At 39.8% G+C, this 27,432-nt stretch overlaps 1 protein-coding gene across 2 annotated transcripts; it reads right to left on the reverse strand.

Moving 5' to 3' along the window:
- Nucleotides 1-74: 74 nt before the first annotated feature.
- Nucleotides 75-26,264, reverse strand: rbbp5 (retinoblastoma binding protein 5). 2 transcript variants are annotated; one of them, XM_061940434.2, is made up of 14 exons: nt 26,099-26,264; nt 23,555-23,580; nt 22,336-22,508; nt 17,417-17,557; nt 17,174-17,336; nt 16,992-17,101; nt 12,355-12,474; nt 10,249-10,402; nt 10,100-10,171; nt 9,894-10,011; nt 6,584-6,653; nt 4,613-4,842; nt 4,458-4,535; nt 75-372 (listed from the first exon to the last, which is right to left on the reverse strand). In XM_061940434.2, exons 1-14 carry the CDS (start codon nt 26,115-26,117, stop codon nt 320-322), a joined length of 1,527 nt encoding a protein of 508 aa, XP_061796418.1. In that variant the 5' UTR covers nt 26,118-26,264; the 3' UTR covers nt 75-319. The 2 variants fall into 2 exon arrangements, with proteins under 2 accessions (XP_061796418.1, XP_061796410.2); XM_061940426.2 differs by having other exon boundaries at nt 4,269-4,535.
- Nucleotides 26,265-27,432: the final 1,168 nt, after the last annotated feature.

Raw genomic sequence — 27,432 nt, forward strand, 5'->3', positions numbered from 1 at the left:
TTAGTTGTTAATTGCAGCCCTATTTAGGACAAAGTAATGCAAATTGTAAAACTATGTCACAAACAGGTTATCACTTATGAATCAAAATGTTTTAATGTATAAAAAGCACAAAGTACACAACCACGTACTACAAGTTCTATACGTGAGAAAAGAGGCCAGGCGATCTCTGGTGTCAGTGGGCTGAGCTGTGGAAACGTTCCCTCGTGATGCTCGGCTGTGGGTGGTAGACTGGGAGTGGAAAGAGCGCACCCGCCCAACAAAGTCTGTACGTGACAGCCGGTCTCCGCGTGTCTTTGCCACGGTCCTGTGGCCCGGCGGTTCAGTCCATCCCTCCGATGTCGTGCTGCTTGTACGCCTGCGTCACCAGGGTCCCTGTGGAGGAGCGGGTGATGTCACGCATGCACACTGGCAACAATTAGCACCACGGTAAACGTACCATCATTCAAAATGTGCATTGCTAAAAAAAAAGAAACTTCTAGGCAATCGAGTTATGTGTTTGCATGATCCAGTTAGTCTCATAATAGACAGAAAGTAAGCAGCGGAACTTCAGGTCACCCAACAAGGTCAAAGGCGTAAGGCGGGAGTGGGAGCAGGAGGGTCAAAGGCCAAGCAGGAAGTAGACGTACGCTCGCCAAATACTTGCACCAACCCACCGTCGGCCGCTGTGACGCCAATCTGCCACTTTACTCAAGTTCTCATATCCAATTAGTGAGATCTTTTAAGTCATGAAGCCACAGTCTGGACATTTTACATCAAACTTTTCCCACTGAGGGCCACAGACTGACAAAACAAAGGATGCATTTTGGTCGTTTTCACCTTCAAAACCAGTATTAAGATTTTTTTTTTTTTTTTTAAGAACTAGAAAATGCAATTTTGGTCGAAATTTCACATGAATGCAGAAGAACCTAAGCCAAACTGAAATACTAACAGTTAGCACGCTCGGATGCAGTTATGCAATCATTTATTTTATATTATCCTATCTTACATGGGGGGAAAAAAAATTAAACATGTAAGAAAAAAGTACAAAAAAATTGGTATGTAATGAGAAAAACCTGAAATGTTCTAACTAATAGTTAATAATAATATTAAATTAGTTTTGGGACGGCGTGGCGCAGTGGAAGAATGGCCGTGCGCGACCCGAGGGTCCCTGGTTCAATCCCCCACCTAGTACCAACCTCGTCATGTCCGTTGTGTCCTGAGCAAGACACTTCACCCTTGCTCCTGATGGGTGCTGGTTAGCGCCTTGCATGGCAGCTCCCTCCATCAGTGTGTGAATGTGTGTGTGAATGGGTAAATGTGGAAGTAGTGTCAAAGCGCTTTGAGTACCTTGAAGGTAGAAAAGCGCTATACAAGTACAACCCATTTATCATTTATCATTTATCATTTATTTATATGTTAAGATTAAAGTACCGTATTTTTCGGACTATAAGTCGCTCCGGAGTATAAGTCGCACCGGCCGAAAATGCATAATAAAGAAGGAAAACAACATATATAAGTCGCATTTTGGGGGGAAATGTATTTGATAAAAGCCAACACCAAGAATAGACATTTGAAAGGCAATTTAAAATAAATAAAGAATAGTGAACAACAGGCTGAATAAGTGTACGTTATATGAGGCATAAATAACCAACTGGTATGTTAACGTAACATATTATGGTAAGAGTCATTCAAATAACTATAACATATAGAACATGCTATACGTTTACCAAACAATCTGTCACTCCTAATCGCTAAATCCCATGAAATCTTATACGTCTAGTCTCTTACGTGAATGAGATAAATAATATTATTGGATATTTTACGCTAATGTGTTAATAATTTCACACACAAGTCGCTCCTGAGTATAAGTCGCACCCCCGGCCAAACTATGAAAAAAAACTGCGACTCTACAGTACCCATGATTGTCACACACACACTAGGTGTTGTGAAATTATTCTCTGCATTTGACCCATCACCCTTGATCCCCCCCTGGGAGGTGAGGGGAGCAGTGAGCAGCAGCGGATGCCACGCCCGGGAATAATTTTTGGTGATTTAACCCCCAATTCCAACTCTTGATGCTGAGTGCCAAGCAGGGAGGAAACGGGTCCAATTTTTATAGTCTTTGGTATGACTCGGCTGGGGTTTGAACTCACGACCTACCCACCTCAGGGCGGACACTCTAAGCATCAAGTAATGAAAAATATGAGCTAAAAAAGCTAACAATAACATGCTTACAGTTAGCATGAGTGAAATACCAAAATATATGACACTGAGGTGTATACCTGCTAAATTAACTAAAAAATCTAGCATGCTAAACTGTTAACTCTAGAATGGTTTTAAGTAATAAAATATTTTACTCTGAGATATGTACTTGGGGAAAAAAAAGTGTTTAAAATGCTAGCCTGCTAACATTAGCATACATAAAGTATCAAAATATGAAAAAATAAAATAAAATAAAAAAGCTATCATACTAACAGGTATCATTCAATAACAATATTTGACAATGAAATGTATACCTGCAAAATTAGCACAAAAAAAAAAGATTGCATGCTAATATTAAAATGCTAACAATTGTGCTACAGGCTGCATATGGCCCACGGGCCGCCTTTTGGACATTGCTGCTACACACCAACACAAGAGCTGTATCTAAAAATGTGCCTTTACAAATAAGTAGGAGTTATAATGCTCACTTTTGTTTAGCATTGGTCAAGCAGGAAGTTGTGATGTGAGATACCACTGATTTTCTTTCCGACCTGATAGCGAGTAAAATTCAGGCTTGCGTCGGAGATACCAATCCGATACTTTGTGCAAATATACCCAATGTGTCCGCTAAGATTTAAAGTTGTGTTTTTAAATAATAACATACAAAAACAACAGTAAAAATATAAGGAAAAAAAAGAGCAAAAATCAGAATGTAATTAAGAAAAAGCTGAACATTTTAAACTAATAATTAAAAATATACTTGGTGATCTATATTTTGTCTTTAAAAATATATAAAATCTGTTTTAGCATTAAAAAAAAAAGTTTAGTTAATTAAAAACCTAAATACTAACTGTTGAAGTTATCAGTTTGAAAAATTACAATAATAAACCCTGTGAAATATATAACTGAACATTAATATTTTCATATAGGCAGAATTTTGGACACAGATTATGCAGTAACGCAATCACATCATGATGATTCTATTCCTAAATGGAGGGGAAAAAATGTGAAATGTAAAAAAAGTTTAGTTAGTTAAAAACCTAAATACTAACTGTTGAAGTAATCAGTTTGAAAAATTACAATAATAAACCCTGTTAAATATATAACTGAACATAATTTTTTTTCATACAGGCAGAATTTTGGACACAGATTATGCAGTAATGCAATCACATCATTATTATTCTATTCCTAAATGGAGGGAAAAAAATGTGAAATGTAAAAAGAAAAAAGTTTTAAAAAATCGCTATGTAACGAGAAAAACCTCAAATGTTCTAATGATTAGTACCTAGTCAGCTATAATACAAAGCTGACACAATATCTGTTTTTTAAACAAAAACAATATCTGTATGGCCCCCATATACTTTGACTTTTTAGTATGCAGCCCTTGGTGGAAAAAGTTTAGACACCCCTGAACTAAAGTATCGATATTTCGATTTGAGAATCAGTATATATATATATATATATATATATATATATATATATATATATATATATATATATATCTATATATCAGTATCGATCCGCACATCACCAGCAGGAAGCCATTACATGTTGCACTCCTAAATATTATTAAAAATGTACAAAAATAATACTAATTATATACGCACAGTGGAAGAATACGTGGCCGTGTTTTGTTTAGTTAACTTTTTTGCATATAACGTCCACTAAGTCTATTCTGATGGCAGTGCATCAAATAAAAATGCCAACATTTGATCTAAGTCACTGGAACCATCCACAAGGATAACGATCTTGTTGAACTTGTAAAAAGAAGAAATTAATCGTGATAATTAATCGTGATAATTAATCAGCGGCCTGACTTACAAGCCTGTAAGAGAAGTGATACAAAGATGGAGGACCTCCTGTTTGTGATTACATGAGTCAGACTGTGGCTTCACAGCAGCTGCAGGTGCACATGCAAAATTTGTGGGCTCATCTGGACCCCGGCGGCGGGTTGTGATTATTGGGAGGAAGCAGCACAGAGAGGGGTGGGGGTGCTTGGAGACAGACTGAGCTGGTGTAGCAGGGCAGAAGGACCAGCAAAGCCCCCCCCTCAGTAGCAGCAGCAGCGGGGGCAGAGGCACGCTTACCTGGCACCAGGCCCCCTTCTGCCCTGCCCTTCATCCCTCCTCCTCCTCCTCCTCCTCCTCCTCCTCCTCCTCCTCCTCCTCCTCCTCCTCCTCCTCCTCCCGGGCCAGAGCTGCCCAGGACCTCCATGGTGAAGGAGGGCCGCTCGCCCCTGTAGGGCTTGGGCCTGAAGGCGAAGTCTTTGTCTTTACCTTTGGAGCCTTTGGGCCGGCCAGCTGCCTTCTTCTTAGACTTGCTATCCCCCTTCACTCCCAGCAGGGGGTGCACCTCTGAGGATGGAATGACACACAGTCACAGACTAGTCATCAGAGGTGGTGTGTGCCAATGTGACACGCACGGTTCTCACCGTCAACAGGCACCCCCTGCAGTTCAATGTTGGTAGTGCGGGCCTTCTTTTTGGCCGGGCCTCCTTCAGAAGAAGGCTGCCGCTGCTTTTTGTCGCCGCCAGCCTCCTCTGTGGCTCCGGCCTGTGCCTGGGTGTCTGGCGGCGGGCCGAAGGGGTTTTCTTCGGGGTCCTCCACCTCAGGGGCGATGGGCAGGTACAACAAAGCCTTGTAATCCTCCAGCTCCTCGTCACTGTCAGGACATGAACAAGACCAAAGACTTCATTCAGCTTACATGAACGTTGTAAACTGTAAACTGTCATGATCATACAGGAACAAGGGGTGTGATTCGGTTCTTGGTGGATTCAGGATCGATTCTTGATTCAAAATCAGCACTTTTTTAATAACATTAGGCGCCAGTGATATGAGTAACTACATTCCTCCATAAAATAAACAGGTGTGATGAATTTCTATTAGGGGTGTAACGGTACACAAAAATGTCGGTACGGTACGTACCTCGGTTTAGAGGTCATGGTTCGGTTCATTTTCGGTACAGTAAGAAAACAACAAAATATACATTTTTTGGTTATTTATTTACCAAATCTGCAAAATCTTCCACCAAAAATATTTTTCTGAGTGGAATATTTGATGTGACGTAATGGGAACCTTGGATAGGTCAATAATTCATAATAACATTGATTTTGATTCAATATTATGTTTTGAGCAATGACAGTTTAAAAGAAAAAAACAGCTTTGTTTCATTAGTCAACATTGCAACTTTTTCTAAATTACATTTAACCTTTAAGCTTTTTTATTTCACTTTTGTTAAGTTTTTGTTTATTTTAATAGTATTTTTAGAATGTGCCGTGGGCCTTTAAAACATTAGCTGTGGGCCGCAAATGGCCTCCGGGGCACACTTTTGACACCCCTGCTATAGATAATAAAAAATTCAATGTGATAAATCTATGGATAAAAAGCAGAGCCTGGCGACGCATGCGCGTTTATCATAACTCTCTCTCTCTCTCTCTGTCTCTGCCCCTCCCTCACCAATGCTGCTGCACGCACAGTTTGTTTTGTTTCTAACCCCTTCTTAACCCTGAACGTACATTGAAAATAAACTCAACCCTAACTCAAAATGCCGGACATTTGAGGCATTTAAGAAACTCCGCCCTGACAGCTCCGCAAAAGAGGACATGTCCGGTGAAAAGAGGACGTATCAATCAATCAATCAATCTTTATTTATATAGCCCTAAATCACAAGTGTCTCAAAGGGCTGCACAAGCCACAACGACATCCTCGGTACAAAGCCCACATACGGGCAAGGAAAAACTCACCCCAGTGGGACGTCGATGTATGGTCACTCTATCCTAGCCCGTTAGCCTCGGTGTTTATTGTTTACACAACGTGCGGTACGCTACTTAATATGTCCGTGTGGAAACTCGTTCGGTACACCGCCGAACCGAACCGAAACCCCCGTACCGAAACGGTTCAATACAAATACACGTACCGTAACACCCCTAATTTCTATATTACCTAAAAGAAAACTGGTTTTATTTAGTCAAATTCAACCCAAACATTTAATAAAGTCAAATACAAATAAGGCAACAAGAGAAGTATCTAACACTTCTCTTTTCTAAAGTAAGATATGATCAACTACATCAGGGGTCCCCAAACCTTTTGACTCGGGGGCCGCATTGGGTTAAAACAAATTGGGCGGGCTGTATGTATGTATGTATGTATGTATGTATGCATGTATATATATATATATATATATATATATATATATATATATATATATATATATATATATATATATATATATATATATATATATATATATATATATATATATATATATATATCACTTTATCGATGGGAAAATGCTTTTTTGTTTTAAAAAAAAAAAGCTCATGAGTAGTTTTTCGTTGGTAAATTTTAAAGTGCCGTTTGTGGGGTCTTACACTGTTGGACCAAGGGCCAATAGTCTTCCTCACCTGCTGCAAAAAGCCACTATGGGGTCCACCGTGGTGACGTCCACTTCCTCGTCTTCTGCTGCGTCTGCACCTGTAATAGAGGCGGGTTGAGTCTGAGTTTGTTTAATGCAGAGGTGTCAAAAGTCGTTTTCACTGAGGGCCACATCGCAGTTATGTTTGGCCCAAGAGGGCCACTTTTAACAGTGAACACTATTATTACACAATTTCTTTACGCATTTTATTACTAGATTATGTTTAAACTAAAATGCAAAAAAAAATAAATGGCAAGTTGCAATAATTTCACCTGAGAATGTTGTGTATGTTACTGTAAATAGAAAAACAGTACTGCTGTTTTTATGGTAAAAAAAAAAAAAAAAAGGCAGCTCAGTTGCCAGAATTTTATTGTAAAATTTACATTTGTTTTTTTTATTTTAAATCTTTTTAAAAACCTGCATTTTTACAGTAAAATTTTGGCACCTGAGCTGCCAGTTGTTTTTTTATCATAAATCAACAACTGTAGATTTTTCAGTTTATTACTGTAAATGTCAAAACTGCACCAGTTTATTACAGTAAAAAAAGTAGTTTTTTTCATTTAGAGAAAAAGGCTGTAAAAACCACAGTAGTAAATTTCACAATTTTACCATCGAATCTATTGCTACTTTTACATTGCACAAATTGATGGATAACTTGCTTTGAAATCATTATTATTAGTATTTATTTCTATTTAAAAAATGGTTTGAATGTTTGATAAAAGATGTTTGCATAATTAGACAATATTTAAGTTAACAAAATTTGCGATTGCATGGAGTACACATATTTTTTATCTGTCAAAATAGAAAGAAATAATACATTTAGTAAAACAAGTTACAGTACTTTATTGATACATATTATTTCCAGGATTTCGAGGGCCAAATAAATGAAGTGGCGGGCCACATCTGGTTTGACACCTGTGGTTTAATGGATAGGATGCAGACAAATGTGAGGCGAGAGCTGCTTCAATCAAAACAGTTTAAAATTGCTGTGGCCCAGCAGTTCTGAATAAATAATTAAAACATCATTATCGGCCCAACTGGAGAAGCCATGCAGTGTTTAACTACGTTTACACTGCAGGCCAAAGTGGCTCAAATCTGATTTTTTCAAAATCTGATTGTTTCCAGTTGACTGTTTAAGCTGCAAGTAAAATGTGATCTTTATCAGACCGCCGTGTAAACGTGCGCAGGCTCCAATGTGGCCCCGACGTCACTTGCATGCGCACTTGAACAGATTTTGTAAATGATTTAGGAAGTCGCTGCTGCTACTACTACTACAAAATAAAAGTTGCCACACCTTAAAAATGAGTGTTTTTCACATGAAAATAAATGGAAGTAATATAATGTATGAATGGATATACATTTATAGTGTAATACATTTGGAGGGTTTTATGGCTGTTTAGAGACAACACGGACATTAGCATGGATCTACCGGTACATGAGCTTTATTACCTAACCGACAGGAGTTTTTGTGTAAAAGTAGACAGTTTTATGTCTTCCACAGCTCCTTTACCACATGGGGTCCCCCAGGGCTCAATCCTTGCCCCAATTTTATTTGCGCTTTACCTTCTCCCCCTTGGTTCTATTTTTAGGAAGTACAGTATTGCTTTTCATTTTTATGCCGATGATTGCCAGATTTATTTTCCCATGGCACAAAATAACACGGTTCAACGTCTTATTGACTGCCTGCACGACATAAAAGTCTGGCTTTCAGCTAACTTCCTGAGCCTAAATGAAGATAAAACAGAAGTTATGTTGTTCGGTCCAAGTCGCTTTCCCTCCCCCAACGTTGACCTCGGCACTCTGACCCCGTATCTCAGCGACTATGTCACAAACCTGGGGGTAAAGTTCGACTCAGATTTTAAATTCGAAAAACAAATCAGCAGCGTCGTTCAAAAAAGCTTTTATCAATTACGCCAAATAGCGAAAGTGAAACCGCTTCTATCAGGACATGATCTCGAGAAATTAATCCACGCCTTTATCTCGACTCGTCTTGACGACTGCAATGCCCTGTACGTAGGCATTAGCCAGGCCTCCCTCGCCCGCCTGCAGCTCGTGCAGAACTCTGCTGCTCGTCTGCTAACACAGACCCGCAGACGTGAGCACATCACCCCTATATTAGCGTCCCTTCACAGGCTCCCTGTGCGTTATCGAATCAATTTTAAACTCCTATTTGTTTTTAAATGTCTAAACAACCTCGCGCCAACCTATCTCTCCGACCTCCTTCTGCCTTACTGCCCCACCAGCTGCTGATCAGCTGCTGTTGACGGTCCCTGACACAAGGCTGAAGCTTAGAGGTGACAGAGCTTTCGCCGCTGCTGCTCCCAAGCTCTGGAACGACCTACCTCTGACTATTAGACAAGCCTCCTCTCTTCCTGTTTTTAAATCTCTCTTAAAAACATACTTTTATTCCATGGCTTTTAACACTGAGTGATATCCATCCTGCAATGGCGCCCCATAATACACATGCTGTGAACCTGTTTTTATGTTTTTATTTATTCTATTTTATTTATTTATTTTTTTATCGTGTTTTGTTTGTGTTGTGTTGTGTTTTGCTCGGTACTCGTATTATCTTTTAACCTTCCCATTGTACAGCACTTTGGCTACCCCTGTGGTAAATTTTAAATGTGCTTTATAAATAAAGTTGATTTGATTTGATTTATTTTTCAACTCACTTACGTAAACAACTTACGCAAAGCACTTTACATCCAAGCATCAATTCCGGTTCTTCAACAATCGCAATTTTTTCCGAACTCAAAATATATATATATATATTTTTTTTAATCTGCTCATTATTGACGAGTGATGCAGCCAAAATTTGGCCGTCAAAAATAGACTTTGCTCACCGAAACCGCGCACACCAATGACAAAGTCGCATTTGAAAAGAACAGATTCCAATGAGATTTGGACTACCTCCTGATGTGGCCCGAATCTGATGCGAAATGATCCGATTTGGAGCGTTTAAACGTGCAAAAAAAAAATTTGATCCGTGTCACTTGAAGGCAAAACAATTCTGATTCGGTGTTCAGTGTAAACAGGGCCTATGACACATACCAAATGGTGTTCTGCTGTGCACAAGACTCGCTGGTGTAAATGTATTATACTTGTATAGCGCTTTTCTACCTTCAAGGTACTCAAAGCGCTTTGACACTATTTCCACATTCACACACTGATGGCGGGAGCTGCCATGCAAGGCCCTTGTCTTGCTCAAGGACACTACGGACATGACTAGGATGGCAGAAGCTGCGGATCAAACCAAGAACCCTCAATTTGCTGGCACGCTGCGTAGTTTTTTTTATTACCTGTCTGCTCTGGTTCACTCTTGTCTTCGTCCTCAATGTCAAACTCAGACTCTCTCTCCTCATACTCGACATTCTCATCCAGTTCCTTGAAGTCTGGAGCAAAAGCGCTCCAGTTTTCCTGCAGACAAACACCAGTTGCATGTTAAACGTTTTTTTTGTAGCTTAGCCGCCGTGCTGGAGAAGAGGCGCTGCTCATTCCTACTAACCACTTGGTTCTGGGCCCAGATGGACACCACACCACTTGAAATGGAAGCGATAATGGGACGTACAGGATGCCACTGCACATGGGAGAAAGGTGAGCTGGGTGACTTATCCTAGTGCAAGTACAACAGCACATGTTCCAGGAGGTTCTTACAGCAACATCTAGCAGCAGCTCTCCTCTGGTTCCGTGCAGGATCTTCACCAGGTTGCCGATGCTCTTCTCCCAGATGTACAAGGCATGTTGTCGTGCCGAGCCGGCGACAATGTACTCGCCATCTCCAGAGAAGCAGCAGCGCTTCCATGGTGTCCTGAACATTGGAAACATCAGCAGACGGTAAGACGAGAGAATCAGCAGATGAGCAACATTGAGGACCACATTGAAAAAGTGTTAAGAGTTACAGTTCATCCAGAAAGTATTCACAGCGAGTCACTTTTTCCACATTTTATGTTACAGCCTTATTCCAAAATGAAATATATATATATTTTGCCCCAAAATTCTACACACAATACCCCATAATACATTTTTTTTTTTTTTTTTAAGAGAGATTTTTGCAAATGTATTAAAAATAAAAACTAAGAAATCACATGTACAAAAGTATTCACAGCTTTTACCATGAAACTCAAAAGTGAGCTTCATGTTTCAACTGTTCACCCTTGAGATGTTCCTACATCTAAATGCAAATGGTTTGTACTTGTGCTTTTCTACCTTTTTTAAGGAACTCAAAGCGCTTTGACACTATTTCCACATTCACCCATTCACACACACACGTTCACACACTGATGGCGGGAGCTGCCATGCACGGTGCTAACCAGGCCCATCAGGAGCAAGGGTGAAGTATCTTGCTCAAGGACACAACGGACAATTCAGTTGTTTGGACGTGATATGGAAAGGCACACACCTGTCTATATATAAAGTACCATACTTATGGCAGAGCATACACCAAGAATGAAGTGGAAGGAATTACCTGAAGACCTCCAAGGCGACCTGGAGGCACACATCTGGGGAAGGGTACAGAAAAATATCTGCTGCCTTGAAAGTCCCAATGAGAACAGTGGTCTCCATTATCCGGAAATGCAAGAAGTTTGGAACCACCAGGATTCTTGCTAGAACTGTCCGGCTGTCTAAACTGAGCGATTGGTTGAAATGGGCCCTAGTCAGGGAGGTGACCAAGAACCCGATGGTCACTCTGTCAGAGATACAGCATTCCTCTGTGGAGAGAGGATAACCTTCCAGAAGGACAAGCATCTCTGCAGCAAACCACCAATCAGACCTGTATGGTAGAGTGGCCCGACGGAAGCCATTCAATAGTAAAAAGTTTGCCAAAATGCACCTGAAAGACTCTCAGACCATGAGAAACTAAATTATTTGGTCTGACGAGACAAAAATTAAAGTCTTTGGTGTAAATGCCAAGAGTCATGTTTAGAAGAAATCAGACACTGTTTATCACCAGGCCAACACCATCCCTACAGTGAAGCATGGTGGTGGCAGCATCATGGTGTGGGGATAGTTTTTAGTGGCAAAAATTGGGAGACTAGTCAGGGTAGAGGGAAAGATGAATGCAGCAATGTACAGAGACATCCTGGATGAAAACTTGTTCCAGAGCGCTATTGAACTCAGACTGGGGTGACGGTTCGTGTTTCAGCAGGACAACGACCCCAATCACACAGGAAAGATATCAAAGGAATGGCTTCAGGACAACTCTGTAAATGTCCTTGAGTGGCCCAACCAGAGCCCAGACTTGACTCTGATTAGACATCTCTGGAGAGATCTAAAAAATGGCTGCACAGCAACGGTTCCCATCCAACTTGATGGAGCTTGATGGGTTCTGCAAAGAGGAATGAGGTGAAAATGCCCAAAGTAAGGCGTGCCAGGCTTGAGGCTGTAGTTGCTACCAAAAGACGCATCAACAAAGTATTGAGCAAAGGCTGTAAATACTTATGTACATGTGATTTCTTGTTTTTTTTTGTGCATTTTCAAAAATTTCTGGGAAAAAAAACTTTTTTACATTGTCATTATAGGGTATTGAATGCAAATTTTGAGGACAACAAAGAATGTATTCAATTTTGGAATAAGGCCTTAACATAAAATGTGGAAGCGCTGGAAATACTTTGCGGCTACACTGTACTGCAAATGACTAAAAGTCACTATTTCCAGAATCTACTAAACCTACATGTACTATTTCTAGAGTTCTAATTATGGTATATACTTGCAAACATGTTCACAGTTTGCCTGATAAAGTCCAGTCAGTTGATGGCGCACCTGTTGACCAGGTCTTGTAGTTTCTGCATCGGCTCCGGCTCACCGTCTCGACCACAGGTCAGAATTTCCCTGCCGTCGTAGACCCTGATGATTCGGTCTGCCGTGTTAATGAGGAAGCAACTGCAAAACAGGACATGGACTGAATACCAATCATGGAGAATTTCACTGATCTGTAGGTGTCATGAAGCACAAATAGATTTTACAAGGTGGCAGCAACCAGCAGAGGGTGCACATAGTACAGACCAGGATTGCACATATAGACTATAGATGCGCGGATATGCAATTATTTCATCCGCAACCGCATCACAAAAGTCGTCAACCATCCGCATCCACCCGAACTAACATTTAATCAAAACCGCACCCGCCCGCACCCGCCCGTTGTTATATATCTAATATAGACGATGCAAGGCATTAGTGAGGTTATAAAGCTTTTGCCTGTTAAAGAAAGGAGACTGATCCAATGCAGCAGAGACATTCAATGCGTGCCACGCTGTCACGGCCCAGACGCACACCAGTGCGCAATCATCTGGGAGCCGCGCTGAGCGCACCTCCAAGCGCTCTCGCGCCACTCAAACTGCTGCAGGCAGCTGCATTCAATCTTGTTTTAACATCCTGTGGCACTCTTCTGGGGTCACGGCGGACGAAACTGCTCATGCTCAGGGTGTTTGTGGAGGTTCGGGGTTTTGCACAAATGTGATGCACCATGTTAGATGTCCCGGTTTTGTGACTGTCGTAGACATAAACAGCGTCGCAGCTCTTGCAAATCACGTAGCCAGCATTACTATCATCCTGATTTACAACCTCATAAAAACGAGTCCACGCTGAACTTTTCTGGCCTTTTTTTCCCCTGGTCTTTAGTATTCCCTTTTTTAGTTTGTCGCGTACCACGTTTGCTGCCGGCGTTGCCATCTCTTTTTTTTTTCTTCTTCTGTTGTGGCATATGCTGCAGGTGCCTGCTCGTTTTTCGTATGTGGGTAACAACATTTAACTATGTATATATATTTCCGAATTGGTTTAACTGCCACCCGCCTGAATCTATTCAAAATCTAATTTTTTTTAATTTCAACCGCCCGACCCGACCCGCGGATAAAATATATATTTTTTTTATTTCAACCGCCCGACCTGCGGATAATCCGCGGACTCCGCGGTTGTGTCCGCAAACCGCGCATCTCTAATATAGACGTTATACAATATAAATAATATCAATTTGGTCGACAATAGAGCATTTATTACTATTGTTATATCGTGATAATTCATGTCCTGCAAATTTGACAGTGACAACCACTAGCAAGAATGTAGCATTCTTGCTAGTGTTTAATGTCCGTCCACAGTGAAAGGCCACTTCTAAGTCAGTAATTCTCACCTCCATGGTGGAAAATAAACTATGTTTCTTACAAGCACGAACAATAGCTAAACATGCCACACTACACACAGTAGCAGGGTTTGCTAACTGCAAGTTAGAGCTCTTGAATGTAAACAAAGGTGGGCGGTACCAAGTATTATATTATCAGGTCGATCGCACAGTGGTTAGATTGGTATTTTTTATTATCAACATTTTTTGGGGCGTTTTTTTTTAATTGTTTATAAACATAGAAAATAAGTCCCTGCACCCAGGAGGTCTTTAAGGAGAAAAAACAAAATATTTAAATCAGAGCCATTTGTAGGAAATCATTTAAAAAATATTATTGATATTGTTACATCGCCATCCTCTGTTTTTGTTAAATATAATTGTGATCAGAAATGTAAACATTCAATGATGTTGAAAATGTGTAAGCATCAGCATTGGTATGACCAGTACTGCTCCTGTAACTCCCTGGTGTTGGATCGATACCCACATTTATAGTATCGCGTAAAACTTGTAACGTAGCTAAACAACAGATGAATAAGTGCTTATTACATTTTAACAGAAAAAGATAGAACCATGTTGAAGCAAAAAAGTAAACACCTTTTAGCAGTAAATTAGCAAGTAGAATAATAGTTTTCCAAAAATAATACTAGGACTGCACGATTTTGAGAGAAAAACGAATTGCAATACTTCTCTCCAAAATTGCGATTTAATTTACGATTTTTATATTTCATACGTATAAATGCATAAAACTGCAAAAACAAGGACTGAAGAAATACATGTTACTTCTAGACTGTTATTCAACATATTCTTGTCTCAAGGTGCCACACAGAACAATATGCAATAATTTACTTTCTGCAGACGTACTCAGAGCTTTTGTCTACAGCGTGCTCTTAAACAGAAGAAATAATTGATAAAAACTATACAATACTATACAACTGTTTATAATGTAATGTAATTACAATAAACTAATAATGCAAGTAACTATTTAAAATGATAAAAAAATGTATTTCTAATTATTGTAGAATTGTTTATCATTGTACTGTAATTGGAAGATAAATAACTTTGTTATCCTAAATAAATAAACAAAAAAATGAAATACCGTATTTTTCGGACTATAAGTCGCAGTTTTTTTCAGTTTGGCCGGGCTCTAGTGCGACTTATATATGTTTTTTTCCTTTTTTATTATGCATTTTCGGCAGGTGCGACTTATACTCCGGTGCGACTTATACTCCGAAGAATACGGTACTAATTTCTGTAAGCAAAAATTTTACTTACCGTAAATAAATATTGAACATTTTTAAGTGCATTTTTTTAAAGTTTGAAAAACTAGGTCGGACATTGTCTTTTTGTTTGTTGGCATTCTCGCTCGTTTGTCCATATTGATGGGCTCATATTGCCCATTCCAGTTTGAAGTTAAAATATTACCACACCCAGGATCTTCGGCCTTGTAATCATATTTTTTTCCTTTTAATTTTTGTTACTTTGCGGCACTTCTCACTGGCGAGTTGTGAGGGTCTCTGTCCGGGCTTCCTGTGGCCGCGGTCTCGCTGAGTCGCTCTCCGCCCACCAAGACAAAGATTGTGATGGACTGAAAAGAGGGCTCACTGTTTTCAGTTAATTTCACTGTTAAATAAACGCGCTCAGGTGCTGAGAGCGATGCACAGAGCGAGACGTCTTTCTCCCTGTTTAAATTGAGAGACAAACTCAATTCTGATTGGGGAACATGTCTGTCACTCAAATGCCGTGACGGCGGAGAGAAAAACAATGCCAGCGTCTTGCAGTTACAAAATCGCACTATTTAAAATTTCAATGTCAATTCGATGTCAATCGTGCAACCCTAAATATTACTCAAATGTATGTAATATGTCACAGCATACGTCAGCAGCTAAATTAGGAGCCTTTGTAACCCGTTCTGAAATGCTTCTATTGTCACTTATATACCAAATAATATACCGTGACATATATCGTTATTGCAGGAGCCTGCAATATATATATATATATATATATATATATATATATATATATATATATATATATATACATATATATATATATACATATATACATATACATATACATATATATACATATACATATATATATATATATGTATATATATATATATATATATATATATATATATACATATACATATATATATATATATATATATATATACATATACATATACATATATATATATATATATATATATATATATATATTAGGGGTGTAACGGTACGTGTATTTGTATTGAACCGTTTCGGTACGGAGGTTCCGGTTCGGTTCGGAGGTGTACCGAACGAGTTTCCACACGGACATATTAAGTAGCGTAACGCACGTTGTGTAAACAATGCACACCGAGGCACAACACATGGCATGCTAGCAGCTAACGGGCTACGATAGACTGACCATACGTCCTCTTTTCACCGGACATGTTCTCTTTTGCGGAGCTGTCAGGGCGGAGTTTCTTAAATGCCTCAAATGTCCGGCATTTTGAGTTAGGGTTGCGTGTATTTTCAATGTACGTTCAGGGTTAGGAAGGGGTTAAAAACAAAACAGATTGTGTGCGCAGCAGCATTGGTGAGGGAGGGGCAGAGACAGAGAGAGAGAGAGAGAGAGAGAGTTATGATAAACGCGCATGCGTCGCCAGGCTCTGCTTTTTATCCATAGATTTATCACATTTAATTTTTTATTATCTATAGCAGGGGTGTCAAAAGTGTGCCCCGGAGGCCATTTGCGGCCCACAGCTAATGTTTTAAAGGCCCACGGCACATTCTAAAAATACTATTAAAATAAACAAAAACGTAACAAAAGTGAAATAAAAAAGCTTAAAGGTTAAATGTAATTTAGAAAAAGTTGCAATGTTGACTAATCAAACAAAGTTGTTTTTTTTTCTTTCAAACTGTCATTGCTCAAAACATAATATTGAATCAAAATCAATGTCATTATGAATTATTGACCTATCCCATTACTTCACATCAAATATTCCACTAAGAAAAATATTTTTGGTGGAAGATTTTGCAAATTTGGTAAATAAATAACCCAAAAATGTATATTTTGTTGTTTTCTTACTGTACCGAAAATGAACCGAACCGTGACCTCTAAATTGAGGTACGTACCGAACCGAAATGTTTGTGTACCGTTACACCCCTAATATACTGTATATAGATTTTAGGTCTTATTGCCCATCCCTAGTTCAGACCCAACTTGTTTGCTGCCAGAAAGGGCTGCAGTCTGGTTTCCAGAATACGTTAAACTAAATGTCAGACTTGCTATGTCCCCTCACCTGCCCTTGCGTGCAAATTCAATGGACTTGATGGCGGTGGTGTTGCTGGTTCCAGTGGTCACCCGGAATGATGCCACCAGCTCCTGAGTGTTCGTGTTCAGTACCAGAATCTGCAACAGTTTCACAGTTGTTGTCAAATGGGACATTGGGAGCTTTGAGCAGTGAGTTGTTGGAGAGCTGACCTTTCCTTTGGCATTCCCAGTGTAGGTGTACTCCCCCCGCCTGTCAAAGGCCGCCACCACATTCAGGTCTGAATCATCGTCCACAGGCAGGACGACGTGTTTGGAGTCGGACAGAGTCAAAAGGACCGGGGCTGACTTCATGGGACACACCAGCACCTTGTCCCTAAGGGAGAAGCAGTGTCACTCATGTTGATGTCCACATTGTGTCTGAACATGTGCATTACATGCAGACCGCACACTTACATGTCTCTGGGGTGGCACTGCAGTTTTAGGATGGGGGAGGGAAAACGGAAGCGCTGGTCACAGTCGCCAGTCAGCACGTCCCACTGCGACACGATATTGTCTGTGGACGCACTCACCAGCTTGTGGCCATCTCGACTCCAACTGGACAAATACAACATTAGCTATAGCCATGTGCACAAGGACACAAATAATCAGGTTAAAAGCCTCACCGGAATAAAAATGCTTCATGCAAACGCGCCATTCGGAATATTCTGACCCCATCACACGCGTTCGGATCAAAATGTAATTCCGATCGAGAAGGGTGATTAATGCCGATAGTCATTCAGATTGGAGAGCATGTAAACACTTCTTCCGGAGTTCTGACGTCAGCTATACTTTGGTAGCCTAGGGCAGTGGTCCCCAACCTTTTTGTAACTGCGGACCGGTCAACGCTTAAAAATTTGTCCCACGGACCGGGGGGGAGGGAATGGCATTTTTTTTTTGTCATAAAAAAATACAATCATGTGTGCTTACGGACTGTATCCCTGCAGACTGTATTGATATATATTGATATATAATGTAGGAACCAGAAAAATTAATAACAGAAAGAAACAACCCTTTTGTGTGAATACGTGTAAATGGGGGAGGGAGGTTTTTTGGGTTGGTGCACTAATTGTAAGTGTATCTTGTGTTTTTTATGTTGATTTAATAAATTTTAAAAAATTAAAATTAAATTTTTTTTTTTTTCTTGTGCGGCCCGGTACCAATCGATCCACGGCCCGGTGGTTGGGGACCACTGGTCTAGGGAATGAAGCAATTGTTTACCCCTATTCAACTTGTACAGAAGTAGCGTTATATATCGTTGAGTTTGTTGCTTTAAAACGAGACTAGCAAAAACTAAAATATTTATAGTCTGGAGCAGGGGTCGGCAACCTTTACCAGTCAAAGAGCCATTTTGACCAGTTTCACAAATCAAAGAAATCAATGGGAGCCACAATATTCTTTTGAATTTTAAAATGAAATGACACTGCATACAAAGTTTTTTTTTTGCTTTGTGCTATGTATAAACCAAGGGTTTCGAGTTTTGTATGAATGGCGCTTGACAGCGTCATACTTATCAACCTCCCAATTTTTTCAGCATACTACGAAATTCAACTATTCTCTCGAACGTGCCGTGATGATACAGCATTTACATGGAATATGGTACATATGGTATAGCATTCATATGGTACATCATTCATATGGTACAGCATTTAGCGCCCACTACATCCAGCGTGCCGGCCCAGCCACACGTGGTATGGGACTTCTGCTTGCTCACGTAAGTGACAGCGAGGCATAGTTGGTCAACAACCACACAGGTTACACTGACGGTGGCGGTATAAACTTTAACACTCTTACTAATAATGCGCCACACTGTGAACCCACACCAAACAAGAATGACAAACACATTTCGGGAGAACATCTGCACCTTAACACAACATAAACACAACAGAACAAATACCCAGAATCCCATGCAGCCCTGACTCTTCCGGGCTACATTATACACCCCGCTACCAAACCCCGCCCACATCAACCGACGTACGGAGGGGGCGGGGGGGTGATGTGTGAGGGAGCAGGGTTGGGGTGGGGGCGGGGTTTGGTGGTAGCAGGGGTGTATAATGTAGCCCGGAAGAGTCAGGGCTGCATGGGATTCTGGGTATTTGTTCTGTTGTGTTTATGTTGTGTTAAGGTGCAGATGTTCTCCCGAAATGTGTTTGTCATTCTTGTTTGGTTTTGGTTCAAAGTGTGGCGCATTATTAGTAAGAATGTTAAAGTTATTTTATATGGCCACCGTCAGTGTAACCTGTGTGGCTGTTGACCAAGTATGCCTTGCTGTCACTTACGTGTGCAAGTAGAAAATGCATACAACAAAAGATTGGGCTGGCATGCTGTACAGATTGTAGAAGGTGCTGAATGCTGTACCATCATGGCACGCCCTTATTATTATTATTGTTAGGGGGAAAATCGAAAAATATTAATCCCGGGAGTTTTCTGCGAGAGGCACTGAAATCCGGAAATCTCCCGGGAAAATTGGGAGGGTCGGCAAGTATGCAGCTGAGCCGCATCAGAGTGATCAAAGAGAGCCGCGGGTTGCCGACCCCTGGTCTGGAGTGTCGATGTCACTATAAAAGGAGGGATCCAGTTGTCGTCTCAACGAGCGATTTTACTCACAACCTTAAAGCTCCTCCAAGTGCAGACTGCTAACCTCAGGCAAGTACACAGAATGTCGTAACATGAAGATGCGCGGAAACCCGTACATATCACAACATGGAGGGCACAGGACAGCTCCATTTCAAAAAGAGAGGTAAAACAAAAGCAGCGAACACGGGGAAAAATTTATCAATGAATAACATGACAACGTTAGACAAGCAGAAATGCAAAGAGCCATGTTTTTTTTACAGCAGAATCACTGCTACTTCTTCTTCTTCCATTTCCGGTATGTATTGCGCATGTCAAAATAAAGTATTCCGATTTAAGGTATGTTGCATGAAAATGCACGTCATAATCAGATCTTTTTTTTCAGGGTCAATGTACACCAGATCTGGGCAAACTAAGGCCCGGGGGCCACATCTGGCTCGTTGAGCTTTTCAATTTGGCCCGCCGGACATTCCCAAATCATTTTTTGAGATGTTTAAGATGGAAAGTGTAGCTGCCATTATGATGTGCAGTGATGTTTTCTAATGACCGTAAGTCTTCAACTATACAAAGTATTTCAATGGTTGGAATCTGTGCTTTTGCATTATATACTAATTACTATGGTAATCTAATTAGTTACTATGGTCATCTAATTAGTTACTATGGTCATCTAATTAGTTAATATGGTCATTTAATTAGTTACTATGGTAATATAATTAGTTAATATGGTCATCTAATTAGTTACTATGGTTATGTAATTAGTTTATATGGTAATGTAAGCCACGAGGCACCAAGCAGTGTGGTTAGGGAGCGTTTCCACAGAGTCTTTCTAGAGCCTGAAATGTGGGTGTCAGGGACAGACGTGGAAGGAGATTTTTACAACAAAGTTCTGCAATAAAAGTGATATTATATCAGATTGTCGGTGGGTTTTTTTTACTCTTCATGTTCATATTTCGTCGTGTTTGTTGCATTTTCGTTGTTTCGCTTGATTGTCAATGATGTAGATAGAGAAGGGGTGTGAGAAGTAAAAGAGGATCGACGTTCATGTATTGTCAATATTCAGTGTTTTATGCTTCATAGTTAACATTGTAAATCCCACATTCTTTATTTTCATGTACATTCTGGGTGTCTCGTTCAGTAGAAAATGTAAAATTCCATCCCGTTTGTTAAGGCGGTCTGTCATAACGTTTTTAGCATTCAATCAGACATTATTGTGAGGTTTGGTATTAGTGTTATGACCTAAACACACATACTGTACAGCACATTTTCACAGCTTATGTCTGTGTGTGTGTGTGCGCATATTTATATACATATATATATATATATACGTATATATATATATATATATACATATACATATATATATATATATATATATATATATATATATATATATATATATATATATATGAGATGCGCGGATAGGCAATTATTTCATCCGCAGCCGCATCACAAAAGTCGTCACCCATCCGCCATCCACCCGAACTAACATTTTATCAAAACCGCACCCGCCCGCACCCACCCGTTGTTATATATCTAATATAGACGATGCAAGGCTTTAGTGAGGTTATAAAGCTTTTGCCTGTTAAAGAAAGGAGACTGATCCAATGCAGCAGAGACATTCAATGTGTGCCACGCTGTCACGGCCCAGACGCACACCAGTGCGCAATCATCTGGGAGCCGCGCTGAGCGCACCTCCAAGCGCGCTCGCGCCACTCAAACTGCTGCAGGCAGCTGCGTTCACACATGCATCTGTAAGCCTTGTTTTAACATCCTGTGGCACTCTTCTGGGATGACGGCGGACGAAACTGCTCATGCTCAGGGTGTTTGTGGAGATTCGGGGTTTTGCACAAATGTGATGCACCATGTTAGATGTCCCGGTTTTGTGACTGTCGTAGACATAAACAGCGTCGCAGCTCTTGCAAATCACGTAGCCAGCATTACTATCATCCTGATTTACAACCTCTTAAAAACGAGTCCACGCTGAACTTTTCTGGCCTTTTTTTCCCCTGGTCTTTAGTATTCCCTTTTTTAGTTTGTCGCGTACCATGTTTGCTGCCGGCGTTGCCATCTTTTTTTTTTTCTTCATCTTCTGTTGTGGCGTGCTGCAGGTGCCTGATGATAAATAATTGCCTGTTTCAAAGAGTGCTGCTCGTTTTTCGTATGTGGGTAACAACATTTAACTATGTATATATATTTCCGAATTGGTTTAACTGCCACCCGCCTGAATCTATTTAAAATCTAATTTTTTTTTATTTCAACCGCCCGACTCGCGGATAAAATCTAATTTTTTTTTATTTCAACCGCCCGACCCGCGGATAATCCGCAGACTCCGCGGTTGTGTCCACAAACCGTGCATCTCTAATATATATATATATATATATATATATATATATATCCATCCATCCATATTCTACCGCTTATTCCCATCGGGGTCGCGGGGGGCGCTGGAGCCTACCTCAGCTACAATCGGGCGGAAGGCGGGGTACACCCTGGACAAGTATATATGTGTATATATATATATATATATATATATATATATATATATATATATATATATATATATATATATACAGTATATATACATAGATAGATAGATATACCGGCCCCCAGACATGTTTTTTTCTTTAAATGTGGCCCCCGAGTCAAAATAAATGCCCAGGCCTGATGTACACAGTAATAGTCTAATCAGAATTATGATCAGATTGAATAAATGTTGCCCCTGTACACGTGGCTACTGTGACATCAAGGTTAGTTTGTTTTACCATAAGGAGCAGACCGGATGGATGTGCGCGCTGATGATCTTGGCGATGCCCCGCGTGAGGAAGTCCCAGATGACGATGCGGCCGTCGTTGCAGCCTACCGCCAGCAGGGTGCCCCAGCGGTTGAAGGTGCAGGTAAGAGCCATGCTGATACAGTCGAGAGTTCCATCTGCCTCCTGATGACAAAGACGAGACAATGGAACAGAAGCTAGTGTGTGGCTAAAGCCTAAAAGGGCTGCACGATTAATCGACATCTAGGTTTTAATTAGTGCGATAAAGTCACCGCAAGATTTTTTTGGGGTTATTTTCTTTCTTTGCACTCATCGGCATGTTCGCCAATCAGAGTTGTTGAGCCAAGCGCTTCAAACAAGGAGATAGACGTCTCACTCTGTGCATCGCTCTTGCATTTATTTAACAGTAGAAATAACTGAGACCTTTTTTCAGTCATTTACAATCTTTGTCTCGGTGGGCGGAGAGAGAGACGGAGGAAGCACGTACAGACAACCTCTATACTTGCAACCCGCCAATGAAAAGTGTCGCAAAGTAACAAAGTTAGGAGGAAAAATATGATTACAAAGCCAAATGTCCCGGGGTGGTAATATTCCAGCTTCAAATCGGATGGGCAATATGAGCCCATCAACATGGACGAACGAGCGATCACGTGATGGCAATACACAAAAAGACAACATCCAACTTTGTTGTCATTCTGGGAAAAAATGCACTTTAAAATGTTCAATTGTTATTTAAGTTAAATTATTGCTTATAGAAAGGAGTCAATTGTTTTTGTCTGTTTATTTATTTAAGATAATTTACCTTCTAATTAGAGTACAATGACAAACAATTATACAATAATGTAAATTACCAGTTCATATCCTTATTATTATTATTACATACTATGATTACATTACACTATAATCACTGTATAGTTTGTATCGGTTATTACTGTAGTTTAAGCGCATGATGTAGGCAAAAACTCTGAGTCAGCCAAATATCTCTAAAGTAATTTTTTGCATATCCTTCTGAGACGAGAACGTGCTGATTGACGGTCTGAACGTAATATGTCTTCCTGCAATCGTTATTTTTGCAATTATATGCAATTATATTTCTCTTAACCTTAAACCTAACCCTAACTCTAACCCTATCTTACCCTCTAACCCTAACCCTAATCGTGCAGCCCAACATCACAACATTGGTGTTTATTTATCTATGGGTTTGTTTTTACCTCTGGGTAGTTCTGCCCAAACGATTCTGGGGAAAAAAGAAAAAAAAAAGAAGACACCAAGCATTAACAGACTTTCAAACATGATTCCAATTTCTGAAATTTGGGTTGGATTTTTTTTTTTAACTTGCAAAGAAACACATAATTGTAATGAATTATTGTGGGACCATATAGCTTGGTTGATAGAGTGGCCGTGCCGGCAACTTGAGGGTTCCGGGTTCGATCCCTGCTTCCGCCATCCTAATCGCTGCCGTTGTGTCCTTGGGCAAGACACTTTACCCACCCACACTGGTTTATATGTAACTTAGATATCGGGTTTCACTATGTAAAAGCGCTATATAAATATAATGCACTTCACATTATTTGAATGAATTAATAAAGGTCCAATCTATACTAGATTACCCACAACGCTTACTTGTCAATCAATCAATCGATCAATCAATGTTTACTTCAGTGGTTCTTAACCTGGGTTCGATGGAACCCTAGGGGTTCGGTGAGTCAGCCTCAGGGGTTCGGCGGAGGTCAAAACACACCCGACTCATCGTGTAAATACAAACTTCTCCCTATCGGCGTATTACGGATACGGCAACATTTGACTGATTTGCAGGTGTGTAATTTGTTGTGAGTTTATGCACTGTGTTGGTTTTGTTGTTTGAACAAGGTGATGTTCATGCACGGTTCATTTTGTGCACCAGTAAAAAAACATGGTAACACTTTAGTATGGAGAACATATTGTATTTTTTACCTACTCAGTGGCCTAGTGGTTAGAGTGTCCGCCCTGAGATCGGTAGGTTGCGAGTTCAAACCCCGGCCGAGTCATACCAAAGACTATAAAAATGGGACCCATTACCTCCCTGTTTGGCACTCAGTATCAAGGGTTGGAATTGGGGGTTACCGTAAATCACCAAAAAATTATTGCCGGGCGCAGCCACCGCTGCTGCTCACTGCTCCCCTCACCTCCCAGGGGGTGATCAAGGGTGATGGGTCAAATGCAGAGAATAATTTCGCCACAACTAGTGTGTGTGACAATCATTGGTACTTTAACTTTATACCTTCTTGAGACCTGAGAAAAATGCCTACCTCTTTAGGACCACCCTTTCTAGATATATAAAGATTTGTATTTACAACTTTAATAATATATACATACTATGTAAATATAAAAAAGCTGGTTGTGAAAAATTTGTTGGAATTTCACAAGAAAAACTTTAAATTTTGGCAGTATTATAATAAAAGTCGTAATTTTACTCAACGCAAGTCAAAATGTTACAAGAAAAACTGAACATTTGTGCGATATTATGATAAAAGTTGGAATTTTACTCAATAACAGTCGCAATTTTACAAGAAAAGCTTAACATTTTGGCAATTTTATGAAGAGTCGTAATTTTACTCGACAAAAGTCACAATTTTATAAGAACACTAGAAAAATGTTGGCAATATTATAATAATAATAATTGGAATTTCACTTGGCAAAATTATGACAAAGGTCATAATTTTACTCACAAAATTTCACTATTTTACAAGAACACCAAAAAAATGTCACCATTTTACATTAAAAAGTAACAATTTTACATGAAAAAGTAATTATCTTAGGAGAAAATATTGCAAAATAGTAACATATTGGCTCTTAACTAGTCATTATTAAGTACTTATTAATGCCTTTTTCGGCATGGCCTTATTATAACCCTAACCCTCTAACCCTGGCCCTAACCAAAAAAACTCTAAATTAAGTCTTGGTTACTTAGAATATGTTCCCCATACTAAAGTGTTACCAAAAACATATAACTTTGTCCTAAATTTGAAGAAAAAAAAAATGTATTTGTCACTAAAGAAGGGTTCGGTGAATGGGCGTACGAAACTGGTGGGGTCCGGTACCTCCAACAAGGTTAAGAACCACTGGTTTACTTATATAGCCCTAAATCAACAGTGTCTCAAAGGGCTGCACAAGCCACAACGACGATATAACATAAAAAGGAGGTTTCCTCACTAACCAGTCTTTGCAAATCAGGGCAATATCATACAAATCATGACTATGTCTCCCGGCTGGCCTGGGAACGCCTCGGGATCCCCCGGGAAAAGCTGGCTGGGGAGAGGAAAGTCCGGGCTTCCTTGCTTAGGCTGCTGCCCCCGCGACCCGACCTCGGATAAGCGGAAGAAGATGCATGATGGATGGATCATGACATTATTGACTGGAACTAACGAGGGCAGCGTCACTCGACGTTCAGATATCAAATAAAATAAACGATTCTTACTTTAACACAAAAATAAAACACGCAAGATCTCGGCTCACGTTAGCTTTGTTGACAACCTGACACGTCGCCGTTCCCATTCTAAAACAACCCTTCGGTAACAATCGAGTCCGGGCAAATTTTTAGTCATTAAATAAAAAATCAAAGCGATGATAAAAATAAGTTATAAAATGCACATTTTGTGTTGTATGTCACGTCCTCACACATGCGATGCTAGCTGAAGACGCTAACCATAACAAACATTTTAGACATGTAAGAAAAGGTACGAGCTCTCGAAATAAGTAAGTGTTTTCTTAGTTACCGAGCAGTTCAAGATTCATCGCTGGACCAGTGATGTTCCAATAACATCCAGTAACTTGATTTTTTTACTGAATATTTACTTCACTTTTCGCTCCTATTTTGTTATATTTGTCTTAATGGCGACACCGCCGCCGAGCTTCCCGCAAGGACCCCAAATGATTAAGCCACCGAAAATATGCCTGATCAAAATTTAGGCGATTGATAAACAGCGACCGCCTGTGTGTAAATGTGTATTTTTGAATATTGTGTTTTTAATAATGTCTGTTATTATTGTAATGATAATAAAATAAAGAAGATAGACTCAAGCAAATATGTGATAAGAATGGTATGGATTAGGCTTAAATTAAGTTAAAGTTAAAGTACCAATGATTGTCATACACACTAAGTGTGGTGAAATGTGTCCTCTGCATTTGACTCATCACCCTTGTTCACCCCCTGGGAGGTGAGGGGAGCAGTGGGCAGCAGCGGTGGCCACGCCCGGGAATTATTTTTGGTGATTTAACCCCCAATTCCAAGCCTTGATGCTGAGTGCCAAGCAGGGAGGTAATGGCTCCCATTTTTATAGTCTTTGTTATGACTCGGCCGGGGTTTTATCTCTCAACCTACCGATCTCAGGGCGGGCACTCTAACCACTGGGCCACATACATATGTTTGTGTGTATATAAATTGTCGGAGGCAGATATTTACATATATCCGAATTTAAGTGTTACTACTTTTATTTCATAGTCATATTTGAAAACAGCCCGTGTTCTTCCAATTGTGGTCTTTTGGTTGTCTGCAAAACTGTGTGCTTAACCTTGAATGAGGAATGAGCTTGGGAGCGACTTGTGACTTGAATTCCCTGGGAGGAACAACTGGTCCAAAACGCAACAATATGTACATATATATGTGTGTGTATACTCATATACATACCTGTATATGTTTGTGTGTGTATATATTTATATATATATTCATATACATATCTGTATATGTTTGTGTGTGTATATATTTATATATATATGTATACCGCCATATATACACACACAAAAAATATATATATATACACAGAAATATATATATATATATATATATATATATATATATATATATATACATACACAAACAAACATATATGTATATATATAAATGAATATATACACACACATATATACATATATATATAAATATATACACACACACTTATAAATATATATATATATATATAAGTGTGTGTGTGTGTGTGTGTGTGTGTGTGTGTGTGTGTGTGTGTGTGTGTGTGTGTGTGTGTGTGTGTGTGTGTAATTATATATCCATTCATCCATCCATTTTCTACCGCTTTTGTGTATATATATATAT

Source organism: Nerophis lumbriciformis, linkage group LG03 (genome assembly GCF_033978685.3).
Source record: "Nerophis lumbriciformis linkage group LG03, RoL_Nlum_v2.1, whole genome shotgun sequence".
NCBI classification, from domain to species: Eukaryota; Metazoa; Chordata; class Actinopteri; order Syngnathiformes; family Syngnathidae; genus Nerophis; species Nerophis lumbriciformis.

Coding starts and splice junctions, on each gene's coding strand:
- rbbp5 (XM_061940426.2), bottom strand. Junction 10,403..12,354: donor CTACAAGACCTGGTCAACAG/GTGCGCCATCAA, acceptor TCCAATGTTCAG/GACACCATGGAAGCGCTGCT. Junction 10,172..10,248: donor AGCTGCTGCTAGATGTTGCT/GTAAGAACCTCC, acceptor TCCCATGTGCAG/TGGCATCCTGTACGTCCCAT.